At 39.9% G+C, this 22,164-nt stretch overlaps 1 protein-coding gene across 28 annotated transcripts in view; it reads right to left on the bottom strand.

Moving 5' to 3' along the window:
* CELF1 (CUGBP Elav-like family member 1) overlaps window positions 1-22,164 on the bottom strand; it is a 76,049-nt gene that overhangs the window by 44,812 nt on the left and 9,073 nt on the right. For 15 of the 28 annotated variants that reach the window (XR_005127435.2, XM_037522284.2, XM_037522269.2 and 12 more), the window contains exon 2: window positions 14,734-14,882. The exons of 2 other annotated variants lie outside the window; for them this stretch is intronic. Coding sequence is in view for 16 of the 26 variants with exons in the window: in XM_037522269.2 (XP_037378166.1) it covers window positions 14,734-14,790 (57 nt within the window). In the remaining 10 variants the exon portion in view is untranslated. Of the gene's footprint in view, window positions 1-9,821; window positions 9,885-12,501; window positions 12,548-14,162; window positions 14,212-14,733; window positions 14,883-15,241; window positions 16,093-22,164 lie in introns of those variants that run through there. 11 more of the 28 variants (XM_037522283.2, XM_037522287.2, XM_054699218.1 and 8 more) reach the window with 7 other exon arrangements.

Genomic DNA, 22,164 nt, shown 5'->3' with positions numbered 1-22,164 from the left:
GTCCACAGCCCCTGCAGCACGAATTTGATCCCCCAGCCAGGAGCAACCCACATGGCACAGCAGACCTCTCCTGGCCCGCCTGCTGCTCCCCTCAGCAGTGTACTTCGGTCAATCTGCCTGTTCCGTTCCCCACTCTGTCTCTAGTGAATCCTCTTACCCCTCACGCTTCTGGCCTGTACCCCAGCTCTTGTATACATAAATAAATCTTAAAAAAAAATAAAATGGGGATAAGTGGATTAAACAGTAACACTGAAACAGAGTAAATTCCCTTTATTTCTAGCAGCCCCACATGCTCATCCCCAGAGCATGCCCTTCCACTGTAATAGGCTGCTCTATGCTGAACAGTCCAAGTTCTCCACTACATCAGGCTTACTTCTGATTTGTCTTAGGAATAAAACTTAACACTTTCACTACGGGGTGCACAAAAATCTCTTTTCCCCCATATGACACTTGCTCTGTGGCTACTATTTCCATGATTCAGACTCAAGTTTAGGGCTTCTTACTCCTTATTGACTGAGTCACTTAGGTGTCCTCTCCCTGACCCTAGTGGAAAAGTTTATAAACAGATCTCATCTCATCTCCTCCACTACTGAGTATGTTCAACCCTTCTTTAATGATGGCAATGTTTTCTCCCAGCTTTTGAAAAATTTACTATCTTAATCAGTTTTAAGTGTACAGTTCAGCGATGTTCACACTGTTGTGCAATGTGATAACAATTTTTAAAGCATTCCTATATCTGGAATCCTCAGTCTCTTCAGAGACCAGAGATGGACTCTGGGGACAGAGGAGCAGGCGTACAAACCCTGTTTATGCAGTGTGAAGATGAACACGTGAGGTTTCCTAAAGATAGAATTCACAGCTTTTGTCAGATTGTTTAAGGGCTCATGACCACTGTTAGAACGGTCCTCCCTTCTGCTGCAAGGTAATAGAATGGGCAATGTGTTCAACTAGACAAAGGCCAAGACTGATGTTATTTGTGTGATCCTGGGTAAGTTTTTTTTTCTGGGTCTCAGTTTCCACATCTATAAAACTAGAAGACAGGACTAGATTGATCTAGACTGTCACTAAAATCATCTAGAAGCATAACTCTACTTTCTCCAAACTGATCTAAGTAAGTATCCAAGGTCTAGGTGAGGGCCTACCATCTATGAGCTATATCTAAGCGATACGATGTGCAAATCTTATTTCTAAATTTTCATTCATAATGTTTTTGTTTAAAATGAAATATATGTCAAATGCTACCATTTGTAAAAGGGACAACAAGTCCCTTCTCTTTCTACGTACACATCTAGGACATCTTTAATACCAACAACATGTCACATATCTTCCCTATTGAAAATTGAATTTCCTAGTTTACTCCAATTTGTAAATTTCCCACTAATATATTTTATTAAACAGATCTATCTACACAATGTCTCTTTAAATTGTGGATATTTGAATAAAAGCAATAGTATGACCAGTCCCTCTTTTTACGGAAGTGGCATTAATTGTTTGTTTCCTTTTAATTTTTCTACTTCCTCAACTGAAAAGTTTTATTTACTTATCATTTTTACATAAAAACACATTTGGTTTATTTCCTACCAGACTTTTTTCTATGTATATATTAAGTTGCATACACACTAAAATATGTGTATTTATCAAGTTAAATATTCTACTGTATATATACTGTTGCATAACCTACCCTTTTTTTTTTTTTTAGTTATTTATTCAGCTTTTATCAATGCCTTCTTTTGTGCTACAATGTCAGAGTTGCGTAGTTTTTTTTTTTTTTTTTTTAAGATTTATTTATTTATTTATACAAGCACTGGGTACAGTCAGAAGCGCAGGAGGGTGAGAGAACTCACCAGAGCCAGAGCGGGGAGCAGAGCAGGTAGAAGGACCGAAGTACACTGCTGAGGGGAGCAGCGGGCGGCAGGAGAGGTCTGCGCGCCATGTGGGACCCTCCTCTGGTGGCCGGGGAGCAGCCAAGGATCGAACCGGCGCTGCAGAGAATGCGGGCAGCTTCGCAACCCAGCGCTCAACCGCTGCGCCATCAGGGAGGCCCATAACCTACCCTTTTAACAATAAACATTTTCTTGTGAATAGCCCATATTTAAAAGTGTCGAAACTGGCCTAAAGCCTGACTTTGACAATAGCATCCTTACATATGAATATATTTTATTTTTTAAAGATTTATTTATTTATACAAGCACTGGGTACAGTCAGAAGTGCGGGAGGGTGAGAGAATTCGCCAGAGCGGGGAGCAGAGCAAGCGGAATGACCGAAGTACACTGCTGAGGGGAGCAGCGGGCGGCAGGAGAGGTCTGCGCGCCATGTGGGACCCTCCTCTGGTGGCCGGGGAGCAGCCAGGGATCGAACCGGCGCGGCAGAGGCTGCGGGCAGCTTCGCAACCCAGCACTCAACCGCTGCGCCACTGGGAGGCCCCCCTTACATATGAATATATTTTATCACAAATTTTTCACAAAGTCAACATAATTATTAAGTCATTTGAAATTGCTACAAAAAAGTGATAAAGTTGAATGGCTCTTTGTTCTCTTCCTTTCCCTGATTTGCCATTTTTTGTTAAGATCCTTCCATATAACTATACAAGCACCTAAAAGGTCATCTCACCTGAAAGCCATCCCACTTTGCAGGTGAGGTAAATAGGGAATGTGCAATGCATGAATAAAAAAATCTATTTTCCTACTTCCTCCCCAAATTCCTGTAACTCTCAAAAATTCTCCAAGACCCATCAAGTATTCCTTCTCTCCTCCCCTGCATATAGTTCTCCATTAGGGGGTGGAGTGTAGGAATCTCATTCTGTCTTTAGATCCTGTTTCCTTGGCAGCACTGTCAGTACTGGGAATTGCTGGATGCAGCAGTAGCAATTACATATGGTAGCTAAGCTAACATGCAGTTTTCCCTAGACAAAATTGCTAACTCTCCTATGTATCTTTCTAACATGAACCCAATGTTCCAGGCATATCAAGATTAGTTACCTGGAGCTTCTACCTTCAAAGATACAGGGAATCATGCACATAAGTCAGAGGCACGGGGCCTCCCCTGGTGGTGCAGCGGTTGAGCACTAGGCTGCGAGGCTGCCCGCAGCCTCTGCAGTGCTGGTTCATTCCCCAGCCGCCGGTGAGGGTCCCACAAAAAAAAAAAAAAGAAACAAAAAGAAGTCAGAGGCACCAAAAGTTCATACTGAGTGTAGGAAGCTACAGAGGGAGTCTAGCTACAGGAAGTAAAACATCAGACAAAGCACCTAATCCAAACACAAACTCAGTCATTACACTTTCCCTTAATATTCATGTATCAGTCGATCACCTTTGGCATGGTCTAAGACCACCAGCTCCTTCTTAATTTCAATGCCCTGCCATAAGGCCAAATCTGTCTCATCTAGTGAGTCACTACTGCTCCTCTCTCCAACTGCATTTTTATTTCAGCCCCCGTGTGCAACTCATCAGGGCTGCACCATATGTTGATACCATGTAGGCAGAATGTGACTAATTTTCTCTAAAACACTGTCAGAGTTACTTTAAAATTACCTTATAATTTTGATGTCTGTGAAAAGTCATTTCTGTAATATACAACCTTCTGGAAAATACTTCACAATTATTTTTCTGAGTGCTCAAAGCTTCAGTATTTTCATTCCCATTCATTAGATAAGGGAACTGAAGTGAAACAAATGATTAAATAACCAGGTTCCATGACCAGTTAGTGAGACTTGTCCTTTCTGGAGTCATGGCACCTGTTTAGTAAAATAAAGTCAGTGTGTAAAATGCTAATTTTTTTGGGGGGGGGAGGTGACTCAACATATTACCTTACCTTACTTTTATTTTCTGAAGATATTAATCTTTAGCTTTAACAAACAAGTTGGAATTTAGAGGCTAATTGCAATGACTAAATGGTCTCATGATAGTCATCTGAGTTATATTTATTTATTTATTTTATAGTTAAAGAGCAGGTTTATTAGAAAAGCAATAGGATAGTAAAAGACACTTGCATAGACACCAGGGGGCAGGAAGAGCTGCCTCAAAAAGGACAGGTTTGCGGAGAGAGGCCTGCATGTTTGCAGGTGGGCGGCCTTGAGGAGAGCGTCTACTGAGGGAGGTCAGTGAAGAGAAGTCCTGGCATGGTACAGGTCACAAGCAGGCAGGAAACTGCTGCCTGCAGAAGAGAGTAGGTGAAAGGAAGCACCTGCACAGTCAAAGGTGGACAGAGTGCTGCTCATCTGAGTTTTAAAAGGACTGCATGAATGAGCCATACACCACAAATATTTTTTTAGTTCATAATGATCATAAAACAATGAAACTAACATTTTGAGAGTAAAATAGAGCTGTATCATAGATTCAGCTAGCATCACCAAATTTCTTAATTTTTTTTTTTAAAGGAGGCTACTTCTGACTGCTCTAGGCCTCTTCTCCAAAAACAATGACTGCTAGATTTGATAATTAGATTTATTTTTTTAAAGATTTATTTATTTATACAAGAATTGGGGTACAGGCCAGATGTGCGGAAGGGTGAGAGGATTCAGCAGAGACAGTGGGGAGCAGAACAGGCAGATGGACTGAAATATACTGCTGAGGGGAGCAGCAGGAGAGGCAGGAGAGGTCTGCTGCCCATGTGGATTTCTCCCTGGCCGGCCGGGATCGAATCCGCGTCACAGAGGCTGCGGACAGCTTCATAGTGCGGCACTCAACCCGCTGCGCCACCAGGGAGGCCCTATTTTTAAAAGACTGCTTACTTAATGTTTCCAGGTCATACGCTCATTCGAGTAACTGGGGTAGTAATTTGACTGCCACCGCATTAACATCTCTCCACTAATAATATCTCCAATGGTTTACTATCATTTGCAACATATAAAAAAGAAACTTAAGTATCTTGTCAATATTGAAAACACCACTGCCCTTTGAGTTCAGCAGTCACAAATATAGTCTTTAAATAAAACTGTATATGAAGTATACAAAGGGGCATTCATTTGAACAGTGTATAATAGTGAAAACTGAAAACATATATGTGCACAGGTTGGGTGTACTGGTAAAATATTTTACAAACCAGCCATAAAGAACACTCTGAGCTTATATAAAAGAGATTAAGGTAGTTCAAATGCACTACTAAAGAATGATCAGGAGGATACATTTATATAATAAAAAAAGGAATGACACACAGTTTTGCAACTGCACAGTGTTTACAAGGCTGCAGAGATAAAGCAGTGGTTGAATTGTTTACATGTAGATCTTACCTATTATACAAAAATCTTTTTAAAAGAAGACTGGAAATTATGAAGGATAAAGTAAAGTCCCAACTCATGCCTCATGCTCTGTTCCAAAACAAACACTTTGGGTTATTTTGTCATTGTCAGCTTTGCCTAAAACGTCTGTGCAGTAATAGTCACTGCCCAGGTGAACCAGCAGTATACCATGTGTGAGCTGGGTGAGTATATTACACCATTTGAAACTGTCCTCAATATCAACTGATGTTCATACAATTTGGACTGCAAACCTTATGGCTGACTTATTTACAAAGTTTGAACCTATTTTCAATCACTCAGCTGTATAGCTACATGTACATTTTTTTTAAAAAGATTTATTTATGCATACAAGAACTGGGGTACAGGCCAGAGGTGGGGGGGGGGGACTCACCAGAGACAGAACAGGCGGACTGACTGAAACACACTGCTGAGGGGAGCAGTAGGCGAGACAGGACACGTCCACTGCATTATGTGGGCAGTTCCCTGGCTGGGGATTGAACTTATGCTGCAGTGGCTCAGGACAGCATCATAGGTTGCATCTTAACCCCTTGAGCCACCAGGGAGGCCCTACATGTATATTTTCTTCAACTATTCCTGCCAGGCAGAGTGCAACACTAGCTGAATTCCGGCAAGGGACAGGGTGAGATAGTATGTCAAGACAAGTTCTATAAATACAGCTTTTGGCCTAGTATCTCAAAAAGGAATCAAAATAGCTTCAAGCTTAAATAGAAAAATCCTACAGTCCTCCAATATCTTATTTGAAGGCTCTGGAGAACAAAAGAGGTCAGGGATCTAGAATAGTGCTGCTCACACCTACATCTTGTTGCCCTCCCCCTAATATCAGAGGGTAGTTAAAATCAAATTGCAGGTATGATTCCAAGCATCTTCACACCTCTTCCCTCATCTTACCTCCACACTACCCAACATAGCCATAATCTCTCACTGGGTTCATTCCAACTCTTAGGCAAACATGCCCAATACACACAAACATACAAACCCCTTACTAGCAGCTAGTGTCAAACTTCTACCATTTCCAAACCCTTGACCTAGCAGCCAAGAACCCTGCCTGTACCATCTGCCCCAATGTCACCCCAAACACATGGGCACTCAAGCAGGATGCTTCCATATGGTCTTGTCTCAGGAGGTTTGTCCTGTTTTGTTGAAAAACAGGAAACTTTATCCACTATTTCTGTTCTTAATTTCATAATCCTGTAAAACCAGAAACCACATCTTTCTATGGCAATGGTTCCTGGATAGGTTACATGCCAAAAAGTACAAAAAGTACACCTGTGCTTTAGCCAATTAGGGAGTATGTTAGGCATAACTTGATGCATCCCGAAGGATGTGCAGCCCTAGGGCAAATTCTAAATATCTCTTTAGCAATGTCACTTTTTAAAAAAGTGACTTCAATTACCATGCTTCCATCACTCTCAAACTGTGCTCCTAAGAGTGCTTCTCACATTTAAATACTCATTTATGTGATCTCTGTCACCGCCTTCGAATCAGTCCTAAAAAAAAATCCCACTGTTCCACAAAATTGAACTTATCAGTACTTTCTTTCATTTTTATAAAAACAAGCTCTTCATAAAGTGGAAGACCTATCAATCAAAAGTGCATGTTGAGAACATCCACTATAAACCCAGAACTACAGAGGCTACAAAAAAGGTCCAACACCTGTCCTTGAAGAGTTTATAGTCTTCTTCAGGCAACATCAAGAATAAAAAACACAGGACAGCATATTATCCAAGGGAAAGCATATCAAGCAAAGGAAAATCTGCCATCAACTTGAGACAACTAAAATGTCTCAGGAAAGTGGATTACTATTCCCCTTTCTAAACAGAGCTTTTGTGCTATCTGATCATGTCATCTAAGACAGAATGGCATTTTCCCCCAACCCTCCACTGACATACTCATTTCAGCAGTGATTTTCCCATGATCATTTCTTTTTTCAAAAAAAGATATATTTATTGATGCATACAAGAATTAGGGTACTCCCATGATTATTTCTTGTGAAGAGATCTTCCTGTTTCTGTTACACTCACACAAATTGTAGGTAATGGTTCAGGCAAAAACTTAGTGGCCTTCCATTCCCTTGCTCCCTGATGAGGCAGCTCTAGAAGACATGTATAGAAAAGAATAAGAGCTAAAGAAGCTAAAATTAATTCTGCTTTCAGTACCTTCAGTATACAGCCTGGCACGAGCAGAGATAAACAGTAATTCTGGGGATGCTCCAGGGGCTTGCTATTTGCCTTGTAGCTCTTTATTATTAAAAATGAATTAGTTGGGCCTCCCCGGTGGCGCAGCGGTTGAGCGCTGGGTTGCGAAGCTGCCCGCGGCCTCGGAGGCGCCGGTTCGATCCCCAGCTGCTCCCCGGCTACCGGAGGAGGGTCCCACATGGTGCGCAGACCTCTCCTGCCGCCCGCTGCTCCCCTCAGCAGTGTACTTCATCAGTCTGCCTGTTCTGCCCTCTGCTCTGGCTCTGGTGAATTCTCTCACCCTCCCCCACTTCTGACTGTACCCCAGTACTTGTATAAATAGTCTTTAAAAAAATAAAAATTCTAAAATGATATAGGATTAGACTGACTCATAATTTAACAATCCAAAATAATATTCCAAATGTGTTATCAGTCAACAAAGATTTACTATAAACCTACAATGAACCCCATACTCAGACTCTGGTGTTAAACCACCACTTTCTAACCCAGTTTTGCCTCTTACTAGCCAGGTAACTCCAGGCAAATTGTTCTAACTTGTTTATACCTCTGTTAACTCACCTGGAAAATGGTTATAGTAACAGTGTACCTTACTATATTTGTTAGGATTAAAGGATTTACCTATGTTAAGCATTTATAATAGCGACTGGCACACAGAAAGTGCTCAATAAACATTTGCTATTATTTATTTCAGGCACTAAGACTAGTACATATGATGGGAGAGACTAAGTCTGCCAAAATGTTGTTCTTTGACAAGATGATGATATCTTCAAAATGGAATACCTGAGATTATTCAGAAACATTTCTATTTGGAAGATGGGGAGGGAAGCAGGTAAGAATGCGATGACTGGCTGACAGATCTGCAACCCCCAAGTGGGCCTGTCAGTGTCCGGTATAAGCATAACCTTCATTATGAAATACTGTGTTACTTGTTCTAGGAGCACTTATTTACTTACAAACGCTTGTTACCCTCATCATACCCAAAAGGATGTGTGGAACATCTCAAAACATATACAGTGAAAAAATGTAAACTAATAAAATGAGACAAGAAAATTTTAACTTCTTTAAATAGATCAAGAACAAAGGAAAAGGGCCTTCCTGTGGCGCAGGGGTTGAGCGCCACACTGCAAAGCTGTCTTGCAGCCTCTGCAGCACCGGTTTGATTCCCTGCCGGCCAGGGAGAACCCCACATGGCGCAGCAGACCTCTCCTACCTCGCCCGCTGCTCCCCTCAGCAGTGTCTTTGCTCCGTCTGCCTGTTCTGTTCCCCGCTCTGGCTCTGGTGAATTCTCTCACCCTCCCGCGCTTCTGACCTGTACCCCAGTTCTAGCATAAAATAAATAAATAAATCTTTTTAAAAAAAAAAAAAAAAAAGAACAAAGGAAAAGCTGCCACAGAGCTGTGTTAGTCAGTGTCATTTACTGAGGTTGACCTGTAAAAATCAAAGAGCTGCCACTGATTTTAAAATCCAATCACAGTTCCTACAAGAGAGTTGTATAGTGATTCACAGTATAAATGGGAAAACATTAGTAAGAAAATAAAAGGTGCTGGGCACTATTGAGTCGCCACTAATGAGAACGTGAAGCCAATTTTACACCAGATTGAACAAAATTTTAGAAGTCATTAAGTACTCAGGACCCACGAGAGACCCAGCATCAGCTCCCAGGACCTACACAAACACACGGAGATTCAACAATGAAGAAGTCACAGGACAGATTCCAAAATGATTCAGAGCCAGAATATATCACGCATCCACACCACACAGTCACAGGAAGAGGCTGCCTCAGTGACGGCATTTCTCCAACATTAAAGTCCTTTCCTCTCTTCATGGGCCACAGTTAAAATAAATGCAGAGAACTGTCTCATCCCTACTCAGCTGACAGGTTCTATTCCCAACTCTGCATGCTTATGACTCATGGGGGGGTGTGGGGGAGGGGAGTAAAAGGAAAGTATAAAACAAAGAAACAAATGAATTTAGATTTAAGCTGATCAAGAGTGAGGAATTCATTTCTAATTAGAAGATCTCATAACAAACAAAGTACCTCTGAAAAATACAGCGACACACCCAACAGTCTTTGAAAATAGCCTGAATTCTCTCTTCATGCCATGTCCCCTACTATTCCTTAAATAGACATGACACCAAAAAACATCACAAGCACTCTGTAAAGCCAAACTTTATAGAACACTGTGAATCAGCACAAACACAGCCCAAGCTGCTGCAAAGCCCAAAGCAAAAGGGCATTCCTACAGCTCCTTTCCCAGCAAAGGGCTCAGTTAGGAGGCGGGTCCCTACTGCCCCCTTTTCCAAAAAAGATGTATACTGCGTCATTTCTTAAGGGGGTAAAAGTATCTCATTCTTTTCTACTTGACTCTTACATCAGGAAACTTGTGTGCCAGGAAAGGAATTCATGTTCACCCATAAGAGCTGATCTTTGTGACCTGTAAAAAAACAAAGGGAAAAACACTCCAACTTTAACAAGATAATTTCTAAGAGAACCCAGATACAATTTCTGACACTAGACTTAACAGTCTGGCATCCTCTCCCTCAAATATATTATGTTAAAAAATATATATCTTGCCTCTTCACCCCATCCCCAAGATTTTGAAACATTCTCTACAGTTTGTAATTGACAGAACAAAACAATAGAGACAGGTCACCTTTTTCACTAGGAAACCTCAGTTCTCCACAGAAACGTACACAGACAGATGGACGCACGTAAGTACACAAAACTGTGCTCTGGCTGAGCCCTATGCAGGCCTGAGCCAGTATGGGTGCACAGGGCAGCCACACCGACCAGTTAGTGGGCTGCTCCTGCTGGTGCTGTACAAATATAGAAAGCTGAAAAGTGGAACAGCAGCTTCAGCAGAACAGATTCTGCTCCGTGCTCAGAGAGGGAGGAGCAGGAACCTGAACAGCTTTACCCATACATGGTTGCTGAAAGGGGGCCATTAATGGAAGTCCAATTATCTCATACACATGCATTCTGTTCACACGGCCCAACAACAAAAAAAAAAAAACAGAGACAGAAACACGGGCTGATACTTGAAGAAAGGTTTGAGAGATTCTATTTCAGTCAAGGAACTTCCCAATAATTTCAGTCACTTGTACCAAGAATCCCTCAGCTAGGGAAAACAGAGACGACACTGTAAAAATTCTACTAGGTCAGATTCTTACCAGAGCAAAAGCAAGCGGTGTGATTTAAATTCTAAAATTTAACTTGCAAAAAAGATTATTCCCCAATTGTGTCAATGAGCCTAACCTTTACTGACCCTTTGCTGTTTTCAGAATGAAGGTCTCATTCCAACTCTCAGGCTATGTTTTAGGGTCACTCTTTGTTTTTTCTGGCCGGTACAAGTTAAAATAAATTTTCATGTAACTTAAAAAATTTATTTCCCAGGAGGCTAGCTTATATGATAGGAGCCAAATATTTATGATGCAAAAATTACTTTACTTGGAACAATTCACTCAGCTTCAACTCATTGTATATGAAAAACTTTACTAGTAACCAGAGTAAACTCTCCAAAGATAAGAAATACTGTTGACAGACTCAAATGATTCTGCAGCGCTCAACAAATACAACTGAGTATTTACTGGTTACTGTCTTTATGCGTACTCAGTACTGTAGTGGATGTACTGACAGCACAAATGTTAAGTCTCACTATCACTGGCCTCCAATACTTAATTTTTAGTATTTTCTGGATAAAATTAACACATGAAATAATAAGGCTGATAGGAGCATATGGCCAGTGCTAAACTACATTTAGCAGAGACAGACACAGAGACTAGAGAGACCTCTATCTTCCTTAAGTCCCACCTACCAGGCTCACTCAGCATCCATTCTTAACATTTCTCAGATAATACTTTCTGAAAAATATTCTTCCACTTCAGAAACTTCTGCCTAGTCCTCTGAGGGAATTTGATACATTAAAACAAACAAAAAAAATACATCTGGCACAGGAGGAAACAAAGTAGAGACTAGAAAAGTTGATGCTGAGGTTTTCTCAGTTCTGCTGTCTTCAATTACGAAGGGGAGCTCCAGGGAACAGGAGCACTGCCCAGCATTTTCCAGCTCTGAAAAGTTAGTGTGTGTACACAGTCCCAAGCTAATGGGGCATGAATATACAAATGTAATAATTAGTCCCCCAGAAACATGTTTTCCCCAAAACTTAAAAAAACAAAAAGCCTTCAAATTCTAAGATATAATTGGTCCACTATTATTACTTACTTTAATATATTTTTATCAGCAAATTAACTATTTGAAATTTCCTCTTTGCTACTTGTAGATAATGAAGTAACGGTAAGCAAAGGATACTAAGTGATGGTAAACTTGCTCTCTCAGTGCCACTACCTAGATCGTCTAGTACAAGGCAGAGCCTTGTCGACACTCTGTTTGATAATACTGAAAAAGAACACAGAATTCCAACAGAGGCACTTCCATGTCCCATAAAATACAGAAGTGTGCAAGCGTTAAACATTTCATTAAAAACCTCCTGACTGGGGCCTCCATGGTGGCGCAAGAGGTTAAGACACAACCTACGAGGCTATCTGCAGCCACTGTGGCAGGAGTTCAATCCCTGGCCAGGGAGCAACCCGCATGGCGCAGCTGACCTCTCCTGACTCGCCCGCTATTCCCCTCAGCAGTGCACTTCGGTCAATCTGCCTGTTCTGTTCCCCATTCTGTCTCTGGTGAATCCTCTCACCCCCTGCACCTCTGGCCTGTACCCCAGTTCTTGTATGCATAAATAAATAAATCTTAAAAATAAATATAAAAACCTGACTGTAAAGAGAGGTTTTTAGATTTAACTTTTCTGAGCCCTGTTAGAGCAACTTTGGTTTCAAAAAAAACCGACTTATTATTATTAATAGAATACTCTCTGGGTAAGATCACAGTTTTAACTACCTGTTACATACTTTACTAAGATTACTTACATGAACGCAACTAAGTAAAAGAAAAGGACACAATGCAAAAGACCACAATTATATATACCAAGAGTGATTAAAACTCAAAAATCAAAATGGCTATGAGCACCTATAAGAAAAATAAATAACAAACACCTGTGAGAATGGCCTTTTGCAGAAGACTTCTCTCTGGACCTGCTTCCTTAAGTGAAAAAAGGTACCGGAGTCAACGAACACACAGAACTCATGGACATTTCATGTATCTATAAAATCCGTTATGTTATATATAAAACCAAGCATACATGCATAAATATATTTTATGTATTTAATTATATCTATAGGGAAGTAGATCTGTGATTTTTTTGGCCAGATTTTTAAAGATGGTCCATGATACAAAATAAGTTTTAAGAACCCAAGATGAAATACTATACAATTTGTTTCATCTTTAACATCCTGTCATCTATTCTTGTGTTTCTTGTTCTAAAAAGAAGGAAATCTTCATGACTATACCCAGTCAACCACAACAAGCAAGTCACCAACGGCCAAGAAGTTATTCTAAGTAATGTATTCATTCCAATTCAAGCAGACCCTGAATTGTTTTTATATGACAAGGTAACATCAGAATGCTTATTTAAAAGTTTTCAAGCATATTTCACCATTACAGTTCATCTTAAAGGATTTACATAAGAATAGAAGTCCTTACACGCTTAGGGCTGTCCCAATAGAGTACCTCTCTTACCAGGTGCACTTTTTTTTTTTTTATAAAGTAAAGCTTATAGTTTCCTGGTTCTAATGCTATCCTAGAGCAAACAAAGTAACAGAAGAAGGTACAGAGGGAAAACTCTAGTGCACAGAAAACTGCAATGAAGGAGACTGATAACATGGCAACAAAGAAGTGAGTCATTCTTTTAGCAAGATGTGATATGTGAGAATGGCCACTGTCTAATACCTTAATTTGTTTAAAATACATATATATATTAGATAAGAGAAAAAAATTAACTTTCCTCTAAGACAATGAAAGAAAAAGTGTCCATCATTGAACTATTTAAACCTAAAAATTTTAGTTTCTCATGGCAACTGAACTCATCACACTGCATATACTGTATATAAAGCACATATTTAGAGACTTAACTAGTAAACTCAAGATGTGACATATGTGCAACGTGGGCGACAACATTATTCTGGGAACTTTAACTTTAAAATCTTCCAACTTTTATTTTGCAGCCCCAAAGATGATATAATAGTCAGTTATGCAGAAGGTGCAAGCTCAAGGAAGAGGTACTAAGAACATAAATAGAAGCCAAGAGAGGAAAGACAAGCAAATGCAGGCTATTAGAAAGTTCCTGAACATGGTCCTCCCCCACTGTGAATCAACTAGTAAATGAGGCTTTAAAGGCACGACTGCTAATGGGGACATATATTGAGAAAACATTTGGGACATTCTTTAGTGTGGCTCAATCAAAAGAGGGCATGGACCAAACGAAGCTGTTCCGTAAATGTGATGGTGACTACAATGGGGCCTGGAAAGGTTAGTGTTTTCTTTCTTTTCTAGGCGCTCATGGCAATTGGTTGTTTAGAACGAAGAAGCAATATAAAAATAATTGTGCAGTATGGGAGCTGATACCATATTTTTTAGGGGTAGGGTCAGAGCCAGCCTTTCATGACACATTATGTCTCACTGATTTTACAAATAAAGATGCATCGTCCAGCTTCCTCATCTGCTAAATGACCATGGGAGGAATACCTCCACTTGTCTGTCCAGAGGGACTCCATGCATTTCTTTACAAGGACTTAAAGACGCTATGACTGCTACCTACCTTAAAATCACATTTCCATGCCACTTCTGTTAGGGTTAAATTATTCCTACTTTTCAACAAGAGAACAGTTAAACAGTTTAGGTAAGTACAAAATATCTTATCAGGGCAATTTAACAGATGTGCCTATTTTCCTAACTTTCTCAAAGATAAGAATGAAACACTAAATTTACATTACTGATTAACAGTTAAAAAGAGTAACTACCACATGAAAAAAACAGGTTCCACAAAAATTATTTCACTAAGATTATGAGACTGGGCCTCAATAAGCACAAAGTACAGAATAATGGCAGAACATTACAGTGATGGACTGGATGCCCCAAATAAATTCCTATCCTCATTGAGATTCCTAGCTTCATGTTTCCTGTCTACACAGTTAGGATGCACTTGTAGCTCTCTTCTTATCCTCCCCCACCCTCCTACCCTCTGTCTGTCTCTCTTTACCCCCTTCCCCTATCAATGTGAAGTCTAAGTTTTAGAATAAATGAGGGAAATAGGCACTGGGATGAAGCTAGGATTAGAGATTTCTTTCAGAGCCAGGTCACACTTACTAATGTCTAAAACATTTGATTACCTTAATTACCTTGGCTGCACAACAAGAAGTGCTGGTGGTCATGAAATTCCAGAACATTAAAAACTCAGCCACATTTTCATTATAGCATTCTCTACTGTGTTGAAGTCAAGACAGCAAAAGACTGCCAACAGCATTTTCACTTTAATTTTCTGGTAAGACAAAAAGAAAAATTAATATTGGAGCCAAATTCTCCATTTTTAGGTATGGTAAATTCTTCGAGGAAAAAAAATATGTTATAACAAACAGAAAACATTTCTCTACATATTAGAAAATACTCATTCATGTCTTGCTTAAAAGATATAAAAGATTCTCTTTCCGGTTCACTAGTTAATAATCTTAAATGTTCCTACTTCTTTCAAGCAGTTCTGAAAGACAAAATAGTGAAATAAAAGCGGAAGCACTTAAAGACAAAGGCATTGAATGACAACATCCTGAACAACATCATACCCAAAAAATGGGCCAAAAAAAAATCCTTTTTGGTGTATGTAACTAATAACCCAAAACTCACCTTTGAACATACTTTAGAACAATGACAAACACAACCACATCACTAAAAAATAAAACTTCCTCCATTTGGCTTTCAATTTTGCTTCTGAAATATTTTGAGACCTCTTCTGATACTCGTTAGTTCACAATCATCTCATCTCATTAGGCACATTACTTGAAGCTGAATATAGCATTTATCATCTCTTCCCTCCCACCTGTTAAAGGACTAGCTTGTTCCAAATATGGCATTATCTTTTCAAAGTTCTAGAGCTTAGGCATGACATAATTCTTTTGAAGAAGTATCTGTCTTGTCATGACTGACAAGCATGACTTTAGTGGAGATAAACAGGCTAATTAAAATACATTTGGGCCTAATTTTCAATTGCTATTTTATATGGGCAGAAAAAACATATAGCTTTAAAATAAGAAACATTTATCTCCTCTTTGAACTCAAGCGGTGAAGTTTTTGCTAACTGGACAAGTAACCTAACCTTAGGGAAGAGACAGAGACACCACCTGCCCAATACAGTGTAAAAGGGATTCCGCAGCAGTTAAACAACTGCCGTACATGACATGAGCTCTAAGGTCTTTTCCTTACCTCAGACTTCACAATGAAAAGTAGAGTCATGGTAAATGCAACAGCAGAACAATGTGCTAGAAATTTAGAGGGCCTGAACTGGAATGCTGCTTCTGCTTCTATGTGAGCCTAAGTAAGGCATTTCGTGATCATCTCATTTGCAACAGGAAAAGGGATAAAGAAGAAAAATCTCTGAAGACTCTAATATTCTGAGCCTATGGCTTTCTCCTATGCCTGCCTTGGCCACCCACCACCTTCCCACTGCTGCACCTTACCATAATTAGGCAGCTTTTTTAAGCATCTAATTAATGGAACACAGAAATTAAAACCTTTAACTTTCTATTTCTAGTTTGTTGCAAATGTGCAACAGCATTTCATCAAGGAGTAGTTAACGCCACACAGTTCTTGATATACTGGCTTTTCTTTGAACCCCAGTGACAGTTACACAGTGACAAGTTGTAAGCAAGAAGGTTGTTACCATGGGGACCCACTAGGATTTCTGGGGGTGGATCCAGCAGGCTTTTTTCCCTTTCTTTCAGTTAAAGCATTTTTTGATGTTCTGGATCTGGCAACTCAGAGAACCTGATCTAATTTTTTACCAGCAAGCTGCCTTCAAGAAATATTACCAAAGAGTACAGAATTCACAAATACATCCAAGTCTTAATGTTTTTCCTTATTCATAAAAACAACTAAATACAAACTCAACAAAGCTTCAGTGATCTACGTATGCTGCCATTTCTTTCCGGTTCGCTATATTACATAAATTATATTCTTTAATATTTTTCCATCAAGACTTCAAAGTTCTCCAAAGCAAGTTTCTACTAAAAAATTTCCACTTCCTCACATTAGTTCAGAAATCTATCAGACACAAAATGTTATAATAAAAATGATTATAAGATAAATCAAGATAAATGTGTTCTCTGACATGACCAGAACAGAGAAATGTTAAGTTTAATCTGTAAATCGGCCTCCAAAATTGCTGTGCAGACAAAGGGTATTATAATTCAGGGAGATGAACTGCCTCTCAGGTCCTTAGAGACGCATTCTGTTAAAAGGTACCTTAAAAAAACAGATCACTTACAAGTTGATCTGTGGAGCTGGCTTGTTCAAAGAAGTGGAGTAGTCATAATTAAAAAGAAAACATTTTCCTAAATTGTAAGCTTTCTGGAACAGAAGTCTTTCTCTAGGTCTTACTTAACCCAGAGCAGTTACACCAGCAAAATGAACAATAACAGAAGTAGCACCAGATTTCATAGTAATCTAGAATTTCAGTCATCCTAAGCCTGATAACCAATAATTTGAGAAGTACGAAGTACCTGGAACACAGCTCAAGAAGTGTCTTTTGTGCTCAAAACTCTTCCCTTGATCTTAAGTTATTGAAAAGTCTAAATATATATGCCACAAAGATAAAATGTGTTGAAAGCAAATTTGTGACTATTTTTATAGAAGTAATACAGAAATTGCAAATTCACAAGCCTAAAAAGGGTCGGGGGAGGGAGGCAAGCGGGAGAGTGGATCTAGGAGACAGGTTATATACTGTCAGCTAAAAGTAAGCAATAGGGGCCTCCCTGGTGGCGTAAGGGGTTAAGATGCAACCTCTGAAGCAATCCAGCAATCGGCAGCCACTGCAGCACGAGTTCGATCCCTGGCCAGGGAGCTACCCACATAGCGCAACAGACCTCTCCTGACTCACCCACTGCTCCCCTCAGTAGTGCACTTTGGTCAATCTGCCTGTTCTGTTCCCCACTCTGTCTCTGGTGAATCCTCTCACCCCCCCCCCAATCTCTGGCCTATATCCCAGTTCTTGTATGCATAAATAAATCTTTTTTTAAAAAAGTAAGCAATAGACATCAAAATATTCCATAGAAATATTACAGCATGTTCTGTTTATGTTTACTCGTCTAAGCTTTCTTATAGCAGGTCCAAAAGTTCTTTAAAAAGTTTCCCAATCCCATGGGCCTCCCCGGTGGCACAGTGGTTGAGCGCAGTTGCGAAGTTCCCCGCAGCTTCAGCAGCGCTGGTACGATCCCGGGCTGCTCCCCGGCCACCGGAGGAGGGTCCCACATGGCGCGCAGACCTCTCCTGCCGCCCGCTGCTCCCCTCAGCAGTGTACTTCGGTCCTTCTGCCTGCTCTGCTCCCCGCTCTGGCTCTGGTGAATTCTCTCACCCTCCCGTGCTTCTGACTGTACCCAGTGCTTGTATAAATAAATAAGTAAAAATCTTTACCAAAAAAAAAAAAAATTTCTGTAGTTAAAAAAATTATATTCATAAATGTATTCAGAGGCCATTAAATATAAACAGCATGATAAAAAAACAGTAGATAAATAATAAATGTTGCATCTTTTCATGACTTTTCCCCATAACCCCGAAAGGAGAAGTGTAAATGACAGGGGACAGTTTTGTCACATTAGTTTAATATTAGACAGCCTAGGACACAAAAGGACACACAAGTCACATGCATAAGAGGCAAACTCCTGGGTGCTTTATTCATTTTTACTACTGGTTTACAATTTCTTTGATTTTATTTTTAAATGCATATCTTGGCCCAGAAAGGCAAGAAAGCATACACTGCCAAGAGTATCAGGTTCTCCTTTTCTCATTCTCTGGAGCTACAGAAAAGAGAGCCAGAACCAAGACTGTCTAGGAGCTTTTCAATTTTGTTCAGGCAATGTACAATATGAGGTCTAAGATCACAGAGCCACACAAAGGTTTTTCATAGTACAAATCTTAACCAACCTAATACTGTTCAATGGAAAGCTGTTTATATATTCTCTTCCAGAAAACTCCTTGGAGCATTAAAGTACTCTATCTTCCAAAGACAATGATTTAAACCAACAAGAAATTCACAGAATTTCAACTTTAAAAGTGTTCTTCCTATCCTATACCTCACCTCAAAGCTGAACTGTCTCAAAATCTAGGAGTAAAGTGCCATTTGGGGACCTCTCTGGTGGTGCAGGGGTTAAAGTCTCAGCACGATAAAGCCATTGCCAGTAGGGGCCTCCCCAGTGACACAGCGGTTTGATTCCCAGAAGGCCAGGGAGAAACCCACATGGCATGGCATACCTCTCCTGCCTCACCCGCTGCTCCCCTCAGCAGTGCCTTCAGTCCGTATGCCTGTTCTACTCCCTGCTCTGTCTCTGGTAAATTCTCTCACCCTCCCATGCCTCTGACCTGTACCCCAGTTCTTTTATAATTAAATAAAGCTTAAAAAAAAAAAAAAAAAAAAGCTATTGCCAGTCATTGTACCATGAGTTCCAGTTGGATCCCCTGCCAAGGAGTTAACCCACATGGGGTAGCAGACCTCTCCTGTCTCGCCAGCTGCTCCCCTCAGCAGTGTATTTCAGTATATCCATCTCTTCTGCTCCCCACTCTTTGGTGACTCCTCTCACCTCCTGCACCCCAGTTCTTGTACGTATAAATAAATCTTAAAAAAAAAAAAAAAAAAAAAGGAGCCTACGCTTAAAAAAAAAAGGAGGAGGCAGGGCCTCCCTGGTGGCACAAGGTGTTAATAAGTACTGCACTATGAAGCAATCCGCAGCCTCTGCAGCATGAGTTCGATCCTGGGCCGGCCCAGGAGCAACCCACATGGCAAGGCAGACCTCTCCTGTCTTGCCCGCTGCTCCCATCAGCAGTGTACTTTGGTCAGTCTGCTTGTTCTGTTCCCCACTCTGTCTCTGGTGAATCCTCTCACCCCCCAACACACACCTCTGGCCTGTACCCCAGCTCTTATATGGATAAATCTTTTTTTAAAAAAAGCATAACACTGTTTAGGTACATACTCAAAATAATTTGCCTTTAATGTCAAATAATGTCTTCCAGCTTATTCTACCTGGCAAATTCCTTTCTTCCATTTCTCTATTTTATACAAATCCACACCTCAACGCTAGCTATTGTCTCTTTAATACTAGAGAAATTTTACTTTTCTCTGGAATAAAATCTTTCAGCTGAGAGAAATCAAATGATCAAAGGAAGAAAAAAAATCAAAATTAGAAGCATTTAGCCATTTTCCCAGAGTTTCCCTCTCTTCCTCATTAACATTTTTCAAAGAGAAAAACACCACTGTGATGCTCCTATTACAGATCATTCATGAAGTAAGTGACTGAGCCGAGACCAGACAGAATCCATCAACTGGGCACATAGCCACTCACCATTACCCTTTGTTTGAAGTCTCAACTGCAGTTCAACCCACATTATTGTGTTCCACTAAAGTCCATCAACTTATTTTAAGTAGAAACAATCAAAGAATTAAAACAAATGTATTAGTGAACTAAAAATGAAAAGAAAAAAAAAAAAAAACCCTAAACCACATGCCTCATACAGTCTTTTTAAATGATGGCTCTGTTTCTTGTCTGAAATAACATTATTATTTTATTACTATCAGATTAATATGCCTAAAAGAGTCAGTTATAAACAATCATTAAAAGCCTGTTTAACAAACAAACAAACAAAAAACTCAGTCTTGATCTAGCAAAGCACCAGCATGAACACATTATACAGCAAAAGTAACAACACAGGTGAACATCTAAAGATCAAGACAGTTAAGAGGTTCTTGACAAGACTCTAACCAGCCTAAGCCTGGAAGTAGGGAGGATGCTTGAGAGTAGGGGAAATTTTCCAAAGAGCCAAGATGCGAGACTGACTATCCTAAAATTCAAATGAATTTAAGTGTCACATTCAGTGTTCTTTTGGTAGTAAATGAGAAAAACCTCCTTCAAGTTAACTCAAGCAAAAAATGGAATTGTAACCATAGTGGAGTTGAGTATTTTCCAAGGACCCTAAAGGCAAGTGGACCCTTTCCAGGTGTGGACCTGGAAAGTCTTTAGGCACTCAGGCTTCTATTCTTCATGTGAATGGCTGCCTCTCTCGACAGAGCTTTACTTCTCCAATTTTTCTGGATAAATCTACTTAATTCTCCGACCGTGCATACTGGTCTTCACTGCTTCCACACGTATGCACCTTAACTAGGCTGCACCCCAGCAACTGAGTTTTTTGTGTTTCAAGTTCTCTAAATTCAGGTGATCTGTGTGTTCCCTAAAAACCTGACTCCCACTTCCAATCTCATTCTAGGAAAAATAAATGTGCCCAGCTCAAGTTAGGTGTCCACCCCTGGTCCAATAAGTTGTTATGAGAATGACCAGTTCTGAGTATAATCAGGGTAGGGACTGTTCCCTGACTCCTTACAAGATCACAGGATGTTATACACTAAGCAACAAAAGACAATCTCCATCCTCAAAAAGCTTAAATGCTTGCTAAAATGAAAAAAAAATTATCACCAACTAAAAACTAAATAATATTCTATGACACAATATTGGAACCAACAGGAAAAGCTTTGTTGGTTTTCTGCACACTAAATAAAAGAATCTTGAGCAGGGAAGGGTTGAAGATCATAAAACACAATGCCTATTCCTCCAATACTAGACATCTAGCAAATATGAAACTGAGGAATAATTAGTATTTTACCATATAAACAGCTTCCAGTGAAATTTCCTTGTTGAGAGCCTGCATACAGCTTTAAATGACTGTATGAACATAAGCAATTTTGCTTCAAAGTGTAGTAGTAACTAGCTAGTTAGTGAGGGTCATTTATACTTTTCAAGAAGCTTGTCAACACCATCTTAACTTCCTTTCACTCTATGTACCCCCGGAGGACTCTTGCTCAGACAACATTCAAAACCAGGCAGGCAGCCAACAGGACAGTACAGGTGTTCCTCACTGGTAATACCCCAACCAACCTAGCATGGTAAATTAGCAGCATCATGCAGACAGAATTCATGCAGAAGAGAGAAACACTAGCCCAACTCTGTGATGGTAGCCTGGGGGAGGGGAATGGAGCAGAAAAGAGGAATGTTTCCCACACACAAAAGCTATGGTACAAAGAATCTGAGAAAAGCCTACCGTAAATTATCTGAACAAAACAGACACTAGCAAAAACTTAACAGATGTCCAAATAATATTTGGTTAAAAAAGACAGTCTACTCAGTGAAGACTATTCGTTGCCCCACATTATCACCAAAATATCACACATTCCCACAGCTTCTGCAAGAGCTTGCTTCAATCTCACAGGAAACAAAAAGGTAAAAGAACAATAAGAAAGTGGTGACAGTTTCTAATTTAGCGATTCTTTCACTGAAGAGTGGCAGTGTTATGTAAATGAAATTATTGACCTTTCAAAACTCAAAGTGTAATGCTAAAAAATTTAACTTCTTTGGAACCAAAAAACAATTTGTATAATCCCCAAACTAAACATCTTCCCCAACTTGTAAACAAAGTTTCAGTGAGTAATAGTCCACTCCATTTTTTCAAAGTTGAACATAACTGTAAATAAAGTTGGCAGTCTGTGTATGTCAGTTAGTGAAGAGTTCTTTCTA

Source organism: Talpa occidentalis, unplaced genomic scaffold, assembly GCF_014898055.3.
Source record: "Talpa occidentalis isolate TD23 unplaced genomic scaffold, MPIMG_talOcc4v2.1 talOcc4.3, whole genome shotgun sequence".
NCBI classification, from domain to species: Eukaryota; Metazoa; Chordata; class Mammalia; order Eulipotyphla; family Talpidae; genus Talpa; species Talpa occidentalis.
The sequence above is the reverse complement of the archived record's forward strand: the minus strand, read 5'-3'. Positions and strand labels throughout refer to the sequence as shown.